Source organism: Archocentrus centrarchus, chromosome 8 (genome assembly GCF_007364275.1).
Source record: "Archocentrus centrarchus isolate MPI-CPG fArcCen1 chromosome 8, fArcCen1, whole genome shotgun sequence".
In the NCBI taxonomy this organism is placed as follows: domain Eukaryota; kingdom Metazoa; phylum Chordata; class Actinopteri; order Cichliformes; family Cichlidae; genus Archocentrus; species Archocentrus centrarchus.
Genome location: NC_044353.1, coordinates 26,381,968 through 26,395,413, shown reverse-complemented (window position 1 = coordinate 26,395,413; position 13,446 = coordinate 26,381,968). Strand labels below are relative to the sequence as shown.

At 40.6% G+C, this 13,446-nt stretch overlaps 1 protein-coding gene across 1 annotated transcript in view; it reads right to left on the bottom strand.

Moving 5' to 3' along the window:
* LOC115784560 (inactive phospholipase C-like protein 2) overlaps window positions 1-7,341 on the bottom strand; it is a 67,114-nt gene extending 59,773 nt beyond the window's left edge. Inside the window, exons 1-2 of the mRNA XM_030735831.1 lie at window positions 7,261-7,341; window positions 6,589-7,152 (exon numbers count right to left, since the gene is read on the bottom strand). Coding sequence (XP_030591691.1) covers window positions 6,589-6,891 — 303 coding nt within the window. The 5' untranslated portion in view covers window positions 6,892-7,152; window positions 7,261-7,341. The remainder of the gene's footprint in view (window positions 1-6,588; window positions 7,153-7,260) is intronic.
* Between the last annotated feature and the right edge of the window lie 6,105 nt (window positions 7,342-13,446).

Sequence of the window (13,446 nt, the reverse complement as noted above, 5' to 3'; positions counted from 1 at the left end):
TGAGCCATTTTTTTTTTTTTTTCCCTGTAGGAGAATTTTATTTCTTGTAATGAAGACTTTAAGCTTTAATAATATCTATGATGTGATGTAATACTAGCTCTGGTATGCCTTCATGCAAATCCATTCAGAAGGTCAGATGGTCAGATCTTGAATCACTTCCTTCCTCCTGCAAATCTCTGGTCTTATCTTATAATATTAGCTTTCTCTCATCTTATTGCGTTCTCACAGGAAGCTGATGCTGAAGGTTCAGTCTTCTGTCACATATAACTGTTAGAAATTTCCATCTGTATAGCATTTTATAACAAAGCTCATTTATAAGCACCACTGTCACTGTGTATTGTTGCCAATTTGATGGAAAATTACCACACAATTTATGCATACATACTCAATCATCCTTCACCACCGTTCCCTCTGCTGTTCAGTTTCTCCCCATGTTCAAATTTCAGTCACAGAGATAAGCCTACCAGCCCACCCTGGGGAGCAGGAGCAGAAATAGATGAATAAATGATGCAAACGTGAAGACAGAGCGCTCCATCTTGCAGACCAAACCTAAAAACGACTGAGTCAGTGAAAAAGCAGGTTTTAATACATATTTGCTCTACCCTTACCTCCTTACCTACTGATGCTCTTTTCGATTACCAGGCATGGTTGAATGGTTGAGAATCTGTGTGTGTGTGTGCCTGTGTGTGTGTGTGCACCCATGTGCATGTGTGATTATGGTAACATGTGATCCTGATCACCATACTGTAGGGATTTCATATTCCTATCCATAAGTACTCTGTCGTTGTTACTGCATTATTCATTACCAGCCACAACAGCTTGACTGGTTCCAGTTGAAACGGTCCCATCCAAAAGAATTGTAAACCTCAGAATCCTTTGTTTCTTTTATCAATACTGGCATGATTTTCTGACAGTTGCACATTGGAAAACAGTAAAATAAGACTTATGAGAGTAGCGCATTTGTACTGACAGTGAAGCTTTTGCTTTGAGGATTTTTGCCTCTGTTTCTACCGTTGTGCGGATACCAAAAACCTGTGTCAAAAACAGGTATGTTTTTTTCACACAGGAATCTGAGTGGGAATCAGTAAGGGAGTCAATCAAGAAGCTAACCTATGTACAAAATTAATTATCCAATTAGTGTTAAAAAAAAAAAATCATATCAGTATACATCCCATATGTTCATGGTTCAAAACACTGAACTGTTTTAAGGATTGCAAAAAAATTTCATCATTCAAACAAAGTATTCTTGGAAATGTACTGCTAATTCGCTTTCTATCTTACTGCATATTGACAGAAGAAAAATATGTGATGCAAGGAAGACGCATGGAGGCAGTAAAAACGTATAAAAGCAAAGCCAGATGGAGATGAAGCAGTCCTCCAAGACATATTATTCTATTTATCCATCAAACCTGTCATCACCTAGACCAGATGAACCTGGGAAACATCAAATGACATATATGAACATTATTCAACCGTACAACTGCAGTGCTGAAGGGCCAAAATCATTCTACAAGATTCCAATATACCTCATGATCGAGTCAATGTCCTGCCCGGATTGTTTCACCCAGAGATTTTTCTCTGTCATGAGGACCACATACACATGGGCAGCCAGGCTCTCCTCTGATGGCATCACTCTTGTGCATATCCCTTAAGGATCATCAAGATAAGACATCACCTCAAACACTACCTGATAGTGTCCAATCAAATCAATTGTTCTCATTTGATCGCTCTTGTTGTAGGGAGAAATGTGACACATGGGTAATTGGGGTTACAGTTAAAGTCATTATCCTTCAAGGGAATAATGCAGCAGAAGAGATTAGGAGGAACCTTTGCTCCAAGAAAAGGGAGACTGATGACCACAAGTACAAAACTCTTTTGGTATGTGTCACCTTTTAACAATTTTTAAAGAACATGAACTAAAATTCTTCAAATGTTTGCCAGAACTGAATTTAGTAATTCGCCTAGTCTTGTGTTGCCTATTAGTAAATAATGACCTGGATGAGTTTAATCTGTTTCTAGAAAGCATTTCAAACCAAGCTTCAAAACCTCCAATAAACACTTATACATGGCTCAAATCTATCAAATTTTCCCAATGACCACATGGAACGGACCAGCATTTAAAGCGCTTTAGACTGCTCTACACTTTAAGCTCTTTATCTACCTCACATCCACAACCAATTTAGAATCACCACCTGACTTCACATTCATGTCTCCGGACTGCAGGAGGAAGTCAGAGAAACCCATGCAGACACGGGAAGAACATGCAAACTCTATACAAAAAGATCAGCAACCAGGAACTGTCTTGCTGGGAGGCAACATTGCTAACCACTGCAACATGGTGCTGCCCTCGTTGCTTGTCCTTTCCATACTTTAAACTATGAAGCAAGATGGCTTCAAGTGACAAAAGACTTTTACTATGTCTATCAAATATCCTGAAACTAACAAGTCAAACGCTTAAAACATAAATAATTCTACACTCTAAAATCACTCTTGTTCAACGAATGCATTTGGGGAATCTTGAGCTTCTTGTTTCTTGTTGGTGAGTGACCTTTACAAAACTGTTTATGACTTGGCTCCCTGTTTGATGCTAAGCTGTGGTTTCATATACAATAAAGCCTATCTGAGATGTTTGTATTTCGCAGATTGCTGCTTTTAGAAAACCAGCCAAGGGAGCGAGAGATGATTCAGCAGCCCCAGACGTCTGTAATCACCACTTCACATCTTTTGCTGCTTCTTTTTCAACGCAGTGCAGATTTCTGCCTTCCAAAAATATCTAAGCATTTAGTGCAAGTTGCTGCTGCAGGACACATGGGAATTACTTATGCTCTTTGAAATCCCTGAACAGATACACATTTTTTACCCAAACTTTTGTTATCTCTACCCAAATTCCATTCCTTTAAATTAAGTTTCTGGAGAAAGCTGCTATTCTTCGTAAAGCCTGTGATGGGAGTAGTGATGCATAAACAGGCTCTTATTCCAATTCTCATTTTCATCATCTCAGATGATCCCTCTATGTGTAATCAGTGTTATAAGTCCAGGCTTGTACAGTTGTCCTCAGTCCTGGAGAGGATCAGACAAAGCTCACATTAGTGAAACAATAGCCTGACGCAGTGGTAGAACACCTAGAGCTATGTTTCTATCCAACGAGTTTGAATTACACTAGCATACAAACCTGAAAATGTGTCTTTAAAGAACTCTGTTACTCTGTTCTCGTAGAAGTAAGTAAGTATGTGTGAAGTGAGTATTTGCTGAAACATATCATCAAACTGCAAGAATCCTCCAGAAATAATTCCAAGAACATTCAAATTAAAATACCAATTAATGTCCCGGTGACCATTCCCGATTAATCTCACTGAACCCCTGTGGCGTGAAATAGGACTGCTTCCTCATCAACCTTGGAGAGTTATGAAATGCACTGATATCTGCCTGGTCAGCTTTAACACTGATACCATGCGGGTCATCTGGTTGAAACATGGGAAGGATGTGCAGTGCTTGTTATCAAGGCCAGGGATAGTCAAAACTGCTCTTTCTATTTATATGGTAAGTAAGTGGGGAGCCGTGACCTTGAGATTGAAAGGAGCAATTCAGTGACCATATTTTTTGTACCCTGTTTCACGTATCAGAATGCTCCTCTCTAAGAGGCAAGCATGCCAAAACTACAATTTTGTGTTTCTTGGTTTGAACCCAGAGAATATTTTGTCCTTTAATGAGCAGAAACACATTTTTAACATCTACCTTTAAACTAAATGCACCACATTTACTTGAATTGCATGCAAATATGTAAACGACTTTAATATCTCATCTCAGACTGCTTGAACATTAGAAAGCATTACCTGCCCCTATCTTCATCCAGGACATTCACTTTACTCGAAGGATTAATCCCCCCACAAGGTCAGTCTCTTTTAAGGTATTCTATTGCATTCTGGAGCTGGGGAGGGGCACACGGAGTCATTTTTGACTCAAATCTATTACATGAGATCAATGAGAGGGTGAAGTGATGTCCTGCCTCTCATGGCTGAAGAGGAAAGAGGTGAAAGGGTGAGATGTTCTTATGCAAGAACGGCTGATAGCTGCGTGATCTTTATTGATTTTTATTTTCTGTTGAAGAGGGTCCTGATAAATTATAACCTAACTATTACTGCTTTTTTGACGTGCAGGTCTAAACGCTTCACCTTCTCTGCACTATTCCCTGCAAGGTAAAAAAAAAGAAAAAAAAAAAAGAAAGAATAATTAAAGATGAAGGAAAAGATGTGCTAAATGCACTGTATATTCTGTTCAGATGAAAGAATGCCATCCTTAAATTCCTTGTAAAATCCTGTTTGCTGCTTCATTAGTTGTGCTAGTTGTCAGTTCCCTCCACCCTGCAGCCAGGCTGGAGCCAGCCTTGCAGCTGTCCACAGTCCAGCATTACATAACAAGGCTGCATCACAAACACCCCCACCTACCCACCTCCCCAGCCACTTTGCAGTCTCTCCACCACGAAACTGTCACCCTGCTGAGGAAATTACAAGAGGACAGACATACAAACTCCTTCCTTCCAAGATTTGCATACTGAGGGCCAAGTTAATGTCCCAATGCAAGACTGTAACTACTCGTTTTCCTCCTGATTCCTGTGGACCCACAACACCTTCACCCTTTAGACTTCGGCTTAAACACACACACACACACAATGAATTGCTCAAGTGCAGCAGGTGTGCTGAAACTATACATAAACCAGCTCTACAGAATGGTTCATCTATTTTTCCACCATGCACTGCTTGACTGGTGTATACTTTGTTATCTTATTAGTCCAGTGCATCGTTTTAGCAAGGACCAGAGAAATTAAACCCTACTAGGATGCACGCAAGTTTCAAGATATGAATGTCTGTCTCTGTGAATATCTACATGTCAGCTGCTTTAACTTCTTCTACACAACAAGACAAGAAACTGTAACAATATTTGCAGTATATTAGTAACTTCATAGAGCAAGGGACTTTCCTAAACATCATCCCCAGGAAAGAAAGGATGTTGAACAAGTAAAAAGTACATGAAAAACTGCAGTCTGTTAAAATAAAACATTAAGTTCAACCGAAACACAAAAAAGGGAATTCAAGCTAGAGCCAGTGTGCAGTTTCCTTGTATTTTATCTGTTTGGCCTTCTTTTCAGTTTAAAATTCTATCTCACGTAGCTTCCACTTTATTTCACCAAGTACATGCATGATGCAGTCAAGTGCACATACACATCCAACAAAAACAGAGCCTGAGAAACATCAACACATCTCTCAGGAGACAGCATACTGGATCAGTACAGGTCTTATCACATGCAGCTAAGTTACACTCTGCTGCTAAGTGTTGGCCACAGATATTTCATGTCATTCAGGCTATGCAAACACCTATTGGATTCTGGGTTTCGGCCTTGCCATTTGTTATCAACAACAACAACAAAAAAACATGACAACCTGAGGGTTGAGGAGCTCTTTTTCTTATATATATATATATATATATATATATATATATATATATATATATATATATATATATATAATAGGAACGTAAGCAGCAAATATCAGTTCCGTTATTGGGATTTTACTGGCAGTATAAATGGACTCTGCAGTGGATTTTGTACCTGAAGGTTCATATGTGTGTGCCCATGTGTGTGTTTGAAGGAGAGTGCTTTGTGTTGGTTCACATTCACAGGAAATCCAATAATGGGGGTAACAAATAACCTGCCAGCATGTTGTCAGTTGCTATGCAAGCCGAGTCTGATATGACAGACTGCAACTCCCACCCCCATAAGACTTCTATCTCTATCAGAGACCCCATGATAGCCTGTCGTGCTAACACACTCCAACAAGACAAGACATTATGCAGTAGCCTACTAAAAGCATGTAGGGTCACATTATATATATCATGAGGAAACTTGCCATTTTGGCACTGCAGGTTTGTGGAAGACAAGTTAATTAACCTCCAGTAATGGGAGCACTAATTACGGCTGGGCGCCATTAAAAATATTAGAATGACACTATCCATTACTGAAGGAGCTATAAGAAGAAATGCGCCTGCCCGGGACAGCACACCGAATTTATATTGGGGGAAAAAAAGTTTCAAAGGACACCAAATTCAATGCGCCATCTATTTTACTTACTTTCACTTCTGCATTGCTTAGTCTTGTAACAAATTCCAATACATATCCCGCTTGGGGATAGCTGTAATATTCTTGTAATTTGGACTTATAATAGCCTAATATTAGTTTTTCAAGATGATTACGGCACTGTAGCCAACTTTAAGTCAAAAGTGTCCCGGTCAGTTTGACACTAAGCCGGAAAATCCACACTTGAAGTTCAAAATAAAGATGTGGAAGCCTAAGTGAAGTTTGGGGGGTTATTCTGTTCGCTATGCAATTTCCCGTAGTACTGAAGTTCTGAGGGGAGCTGCTAAACTGAAAGCTGTCAAATTCTCATTTTTATGAGGCACTTACTGAAACTCTGGAAGTCTATAGACACGCATTTTGTATATGCTGTCTTCCCATAGTCTTGTAGTACTGCCACTTCACAAATTCTCCTTGTGTCACCTTGAGGATCACTGACAGTAAGTGCTTTAATCACCAACCTTCATGATGCCGCAAGGTGTGTTTCCAGTTCCCTGACTTCTCTCTGCTGAATTATCACGGCTGCCACTCCCGATCCGTGGACTGCCGTGGTCCCTGTACCGTCCATTGGTGTAAACTCCCTCCGCTCCGTACCCCTGAGCAGCGGCCGACACCTCCAAGTACGTCCGGGTACCGGTCGGAGGCAGCGCGGCCACATCGCCGGTGATCTCCGCAGCGTTGGTCGCGCCCTGAGCTGCCGGGGTGCTGACGGCAGGATCCAATAAATGTCCCGACACCCCATCTGAAGCGTGTACCCCTGCCATGATCCACCGGTGTTACAGCAAAGCCCTCCCCGCCACAATGTAAAAACAACCCATTTTCTCAAACCACGGTGGACTCGCTGTCATCCGGGGCGGCTCGTCTTCCTCACCGTATTACCAATGCTGGTCCATCATCGGAGCGCACGGCAGTGTTGGTACTCGACACCCGGGCCGGTCAGACTGAACCGTCCTGATGACGGTTAACAAGCAGACGGCGTACCCCACACGCGCGACCTCCCCCGCTTAGCTTTCTGGAAGCTTGTGCTCATAAAAAAATGGAAATACAGATTAATGATCAGGGGTGTTGAGGTCGTTCCTGTTTATCGCTTGCAGTTTCGTCTCCTTGCCCTCAAAAAAATCTGTTTCACTCACCACGTCCGCTTCTGTAGACTCGGTGCGCGCATCGCCTCGTGCCAGCAACACTTTTGCAGCGCTTGCAAACTGGGGGAGCTCTTCCCCTCTCAGGCATCCGCGGGACAAATTCAAGAACGTGAGAGCGCAATCGCATAAACGCGTGCGCACACGGACAAGTGCGTGCACCATTACATCCAGTATCGCGCGCTCAATCACAGTTCGATCCTTTGACGTGGGCGCGCAGAGTCCCCTAACACTTAAAGGAAGCCCACCACACGGAGTGTTTGGGGAATGTAGGCCGAGCATTTAACGTTTCTGCACAGTTGAGGTTTCAGTAGAAAAAGAACATTTTTATTAAAGTAAGCGCTTGGAACTAACTCGCAAACTCTCTCTGCCCAGGAGGCTACAGTCTCCGGCAGAGGGAGCTCTAGGAAGCCTAATAAAGAGCAAAGAAATTGAATATAGAAATTATATAAATCATATGCTCCATCTTTTAGAAGAATGGTGTTGCATCCATGCAGCGGAGATCCTGTGACTTGTACAATCAATATCAAAGGCATACAGAAGACATACAGGTGGCATGTTGTTGCCTAACAGCTTAAACACTTACCCCGCTGCATTATATGGTGCCAAAATTTCAACACCTGTTAATTTCCTGATGTGGTGCAGCTGGCGCATACAGGTCAGTCCTGCAGCACAGCAGCTGATTGATGATGACCCGGTCTAGCTTCAGAAACACGCTGTCCTAGATTCCTAGGCCGCTTCTGGATATTTAGAATAATAAAGTACAGTTTTTACATTTACAGACTTATTTTAGTTTAAATGATGGCAGTCATGCTCACAGTGCGCATACTATTTTAGCTACTACGTGTCGTGCAGTGAAAGCTGATGCTCCTCTGGAATTTTATAGTATCCAAGATGCAAGGATGACCTTCCCAACTCCCCCCTCCCTTCTTATGTATTGATTTAAGGACAATCAACAGGTAGGAGGAAACAACAGAGGACACTGTGTATTCACTGCTCATTTACAACACTCTTAATATTCACAAATGAAACCAAAAAGACTCCTGTCATGTAGCATCATTGTATGCAGGCTAAACTTGGCATCGCTCTTTTAGATACCACAAAACTGAGCATCTGCTGACATTTCTAAGGTCAGACCAGAAAAACTACAACAATGAAGGGTGTAACATTCAGTGTCAGACCGACTCACATCATCACTTGAGCGATAGCCCTTGAGCTGGGATAAGCAACCTCCTTTATAACCCACTAAGAAGGCAAATCACATCATGTCCAATTCGTATATGAGGAGACGTGTGCTGCAGAGAATGTGACTTATGCTCATATTTGTGAAATATGGTCCGACTTATCAGAGCAAAAGCTTCTCTTTATCATGTTCAGACTTGACTCTATATTTGGGTGGTTATCTTTTATGTGAATGCTGCATACAATGGAGAAATTATTTGTGGGAAATCACAACACCCACATGAATCACACACACCAGATTATTGTGAACGCCAGATATGTTCAGAGGGTAGGAAGGTCTGCAGAAATTAATGTTATTATTCAGGATGCATGTGTTTCTACACTGTAAACCCAGATTTTGATTCCACTTAAAAATATTGAGTTCATATTACTTAAAATTGCCTAGAATGTGAACATTACTTGTTAATGCTGAGTAGACTGTACTTTTTCATGGTCTATCTTATTGTAATCATGTGTTTGAGTTCAAACTTTATCATCCAGTTTTGCACCTGCTAAAAGTTTATATCAGTTTTAACAGACTGGCTCAACATGTAGCTGCATGGTGGTGTGGTGGTTAGCACTGCTACCTCACAGGTAGAACGCCATCTAGAAGGTCTGGGTTCAATTCTGGCTTGGCCCAGGCCTCTCGCTGTTTGGAATATGAGACATTTGGTGTTTTTGTTTGTTTTTTGTTCACAACGTTCTCTCGTATAGTTTTTTTTATTGTTCCACGGACAAATGTTATTTGTAAATGTTAATATACCAGCATTCAGCAGGGCTGAGTTTTATCATGTTTATTGACCAAATTTTAAACAGACACAGTTCAACACTGTAAAAAGTATTTGTGTTACTGGGCAGCATGGTGGTTAGCACTGCTGCCTCACAGCTGGAATAGCTATCTGATAGTTTGGGTTCAATTCCACCTTCAAACTGTGCAGAGTTTGTATGTTCTCCCTGTGTCTGTATGGGTTTCCTCCCACAATCTGAAGACATGCAGTTACTGGGGTTAGGTTAATTGGTCTCTCTAAATTGCCCACAGGTGTGAATGGTTGTCTGTGTCAGCCCTGCAACAGGCTGGTGACCTGTACGGGGTGTACCCTGTATCTTACTGCCCCCACCACCCCCACACAACCATGAAAAGGATAGAGGGAATTGATTGATCAAAAGACATTTTATTTTTTCATGAACTATATAAGTTTGGTCATACAATTTAGTTCAACTGGAAATGGAGTAGTGCTTACTTAACAGGCTGAGTTTAATAAACTGTTTCATTACTTAAAAAATTTAAGGCAACGAGTTACCTTGGTTTTTTTTAAGTAGATTCAACTTATCCGGGTTTACAGTGTACAGGGATATGAACTCAGTCTGCAGTCTCAAAATGCAGTCTTTCACATTCAAACTAATGGATGAGAATGATTTTGAGACATGCTAGTACCCTCCTGCTTCTTCTGAAGGACGGGTAGGATGTGACCGGGGGATGAGAGAACGAAATGATTGCTGATATAAATAGGCAGGTTTTTTTTTTTTTTTTTTCTTGGAAAAGAGGCTGGTGAGGCTTCATACCCCTTTCTTCCCCTTATTCACTCACTGCTCTCCCTCCTTTCCCTCACGATCTTTGAGGGTCATCCATTATGCATTCTCAGAAATAATTTAGCAAAAATTCTGCTTTTAAAAGCTTCCCCACCCACCCCGGTTGTCTCACTTTAATGTGAAAAGGCCTCAGACGACCAGTCTCCAAACTCAAGTGATGGTTCCCAAGATGTGACCACAGCCAGTCTTTTCAAAGGGGCTTTTCATTATCCGTCCGCATAAACTGTAGGTTAGACTGAGCTGTGATATACTTCTTCACTCACTGTGGGCATCAAGGCCCAATGAATTGCCACGTCAGAATCACTGGAATAAACATAATACAAAATAAACATTATTTTGTTTGGCTGAGAATAAAAATAAGCTATAAGCTAGAAATAAAGTGAAATACAGAGTATTTAGGCCGGATCAGCAGTTTTAAGCACTGAAATGGCGGTGATACTCTAAAATAACAACTTGTTGTTTTCCATTGAGGTTTGTTATAATTTCCTGTGGCAGGATGTCTGCCATAGCTGTATACAGTGAGGCACTGCTCCCTCCTGCTGCAGTAGCTGCCAGGTTCAGGCCAATGGATCACCGTTGCCATACCTTCAAGCATCTAACAGCGCTCTCCTCTCTACAGGCCCATAAACATACAGCTTGTTATTGATCAGTTCTGCTTATCCAGCAGACATATTAACATGTCCTACTTCAGCATGTGAAAAGAGGAGCCGCCTGCTCAGATGTTCAAATGAAACCACAAGAACAAAACAAGCGTATAATGAGAATTGAGAACTGTAAATATGCAAATATCAGTGATGGTTATCTGTAGAGGAAGTTTTTGATACTTACAGCTGGGGAGCAGAGGGTGTGTTTTCCTGACTTTTGTCACCACTTCCTGTGCTTGCACAAGTGATAATCAGTTGATCAGGAATCGAAATCACGAATAAAACAATGTATATTAGAAACACTTCTTTACAAGTCTGTTTCTCACAACCTAATTCTGCAGTTCTAATTGCTTTAAAAAAAAAAAAAAGACAAAGTCCAGAGAGACCACTTTCGAAGAACTAGCAAGCCGCAATGCCAATGAATTGTCAGATCACATCGATCTTTCAACAGAGGTTTTATTTCAGTGTCAACTGCCACACACTTGTAATGTTATTAGACTGCAGCTTACACAATTGTGAGACTGCCGCGTTGACAAACTCATCAAAGTGACAGATGGAACAACAAACAGCCACGAACATATTTAAACCATGTTTGTGGAAGTTCTCGAGACAGCAGTAGAGAAGATTGGAGCAAGTTGGCCATATACATTATGTAGAAATATTTCTGCCAAACACTGTCACTTTCAGTGAAAACATATATCCTGTGCTTTAATAAGTCACAGTGCATTCTGACACATTACTCTGCAGAGTGAAGATTTCTTCTCCAGAGAGAAACAGCCAGCGTACATCTGGCTGTTTGAATATCTTACACAGACTACTAGAGTTCTATCCAAGTCAGTGTCTGCACAATTAGAGACTGGGTAATCACAAAGACAACAGCTTGCGTGCTGAAGGTTACACAAAATGCTAAAATGGGCAATGTGGAAAAAGTTTCTAACTATAGTTTAATGTTGCACTTGCTCAAGTCAGCTTTGAAGCGCAGCTGGCTGCTTCTGGGTCGACCCCAACACTCTCGATGTCTGATCTGCTGGAGATCCTCTTCAAGAAGACTCCTTTAAAATCTCTTCCCATCAGTTAGAATCAATATATAAGATGAAGTGCATGATACACATCTTGCCACTGATTTTGGCCACAGCAGGGTCATCCTTAATGTACTTTTCATTGTCTCAGCTTCAAATCCATCATCAACTTCACTTGCAGACTCTGAAGAAATGACTTCATTGCTCACAAAGTAGACTTTCTTGCTCTGATGGGGTCTATTATCAGATGTATTGGTAATATTCAATAATATTCATGTGTGTACATGAATATTAATGAGCCATATACCAGGATCTCCAGGGATGCTATTCAGACAAGAAAAGGGCACGTTGGTACTAGCAAAGAAATGGAAGGTGACTGGGATGGAAGGGGTGGAATTGTTACAAGATAGGCTATCTAATTCACAGTACAGCTAAAAAAATATCTGAATATCCCACAGGCCAATGGGAGGCATTACTTGGATGCAAAAAGGCCTGTAGCACCTGGGATAGGCTCCAGCCCAACCGCACAACCCTGAATTGGATAAGTGGAAGAAAATGAATGGATGGAAAAAAAAGGTCACCTGTAGTACGGTATGTTCAGTATGTGTGTACTAAAAAGCCAGCTCAGTGTTATGAATAAGAATCAACCCATCAATGTGTACACCTTTACAGTGTACACCTTACCAGTCAACAGACATCCAGGTGCAAAAATAAGCTAGATGTCGCTGTATCAATTTAAATTTAACAAGTACTTTATAATAGATGGCGCTTTTTCTGATCCGGTGAACTTTACTGACATCTAGTGGTGACTCTTTATTCTAGTTTCAGGCTAGACTAAAACTAGGAGAAAGATTATTACATTACAGCATATGACAAACACCCACGTGCTTCTGTTAAAAACTGCTGGGTCTTTTTTATTTTAGCTCAGACTGTTTATTGTCACAGTCATCGATCAATCACTCAAACTTTTTTATATATATGTGTCACGTTTTAAAGAAATGCATTTCAAATTTGTTATGCTCATGTTCGAATCATTAAGGACATCAAAGAAAGGTGGACACAGCAACAATTTTCAAAGTCAAAATCTATGAATGAGTCAGAAAAGGTGCTAACCTAGAACTACACAACTACAGATGGAAAACAAGGCACTATCCTGACTTTAAAACATGTGTACTAAGTCAGCACTCCTGCAGTAGAATTTTGCATTAATTAGCAGATTTATTATGTTCTTAGTGAGATGCAGCAGTCTACACAACAGTCTGTGGCCTCAAAACTGACATTATTACATATTTTATGACTTTCATTACAAATGGGCACAGCATAATTGATACAGCTTAATTATAAATGATCTCATACTGTATATCTCGCTTGTATAATTTATCACTTGTGTTTTTCAGTATTTATCTCACCCTATAGTTTTATGTGCAATAGGTTTTCCATACTTCAAAATCCATAAATTTTTTTATAAAATGACACTTTCTTTGTAATTCTGCTTCTATAAACCACCACAGTGGATTTTAAATCAAACCATCAAGATGTGACTGAAGTGCAGACTTTCATCCTTAGTGCACTGGATTTAATGCATATATTGCATTAACCGGGAATTACAGACATTTTAATACATTTTAAGTCCCCCAATTTAAGAGGCTCAACTATAATTGGACTAAATGACATGACTTTAAATATAAATATTGTTTTTAAAAATT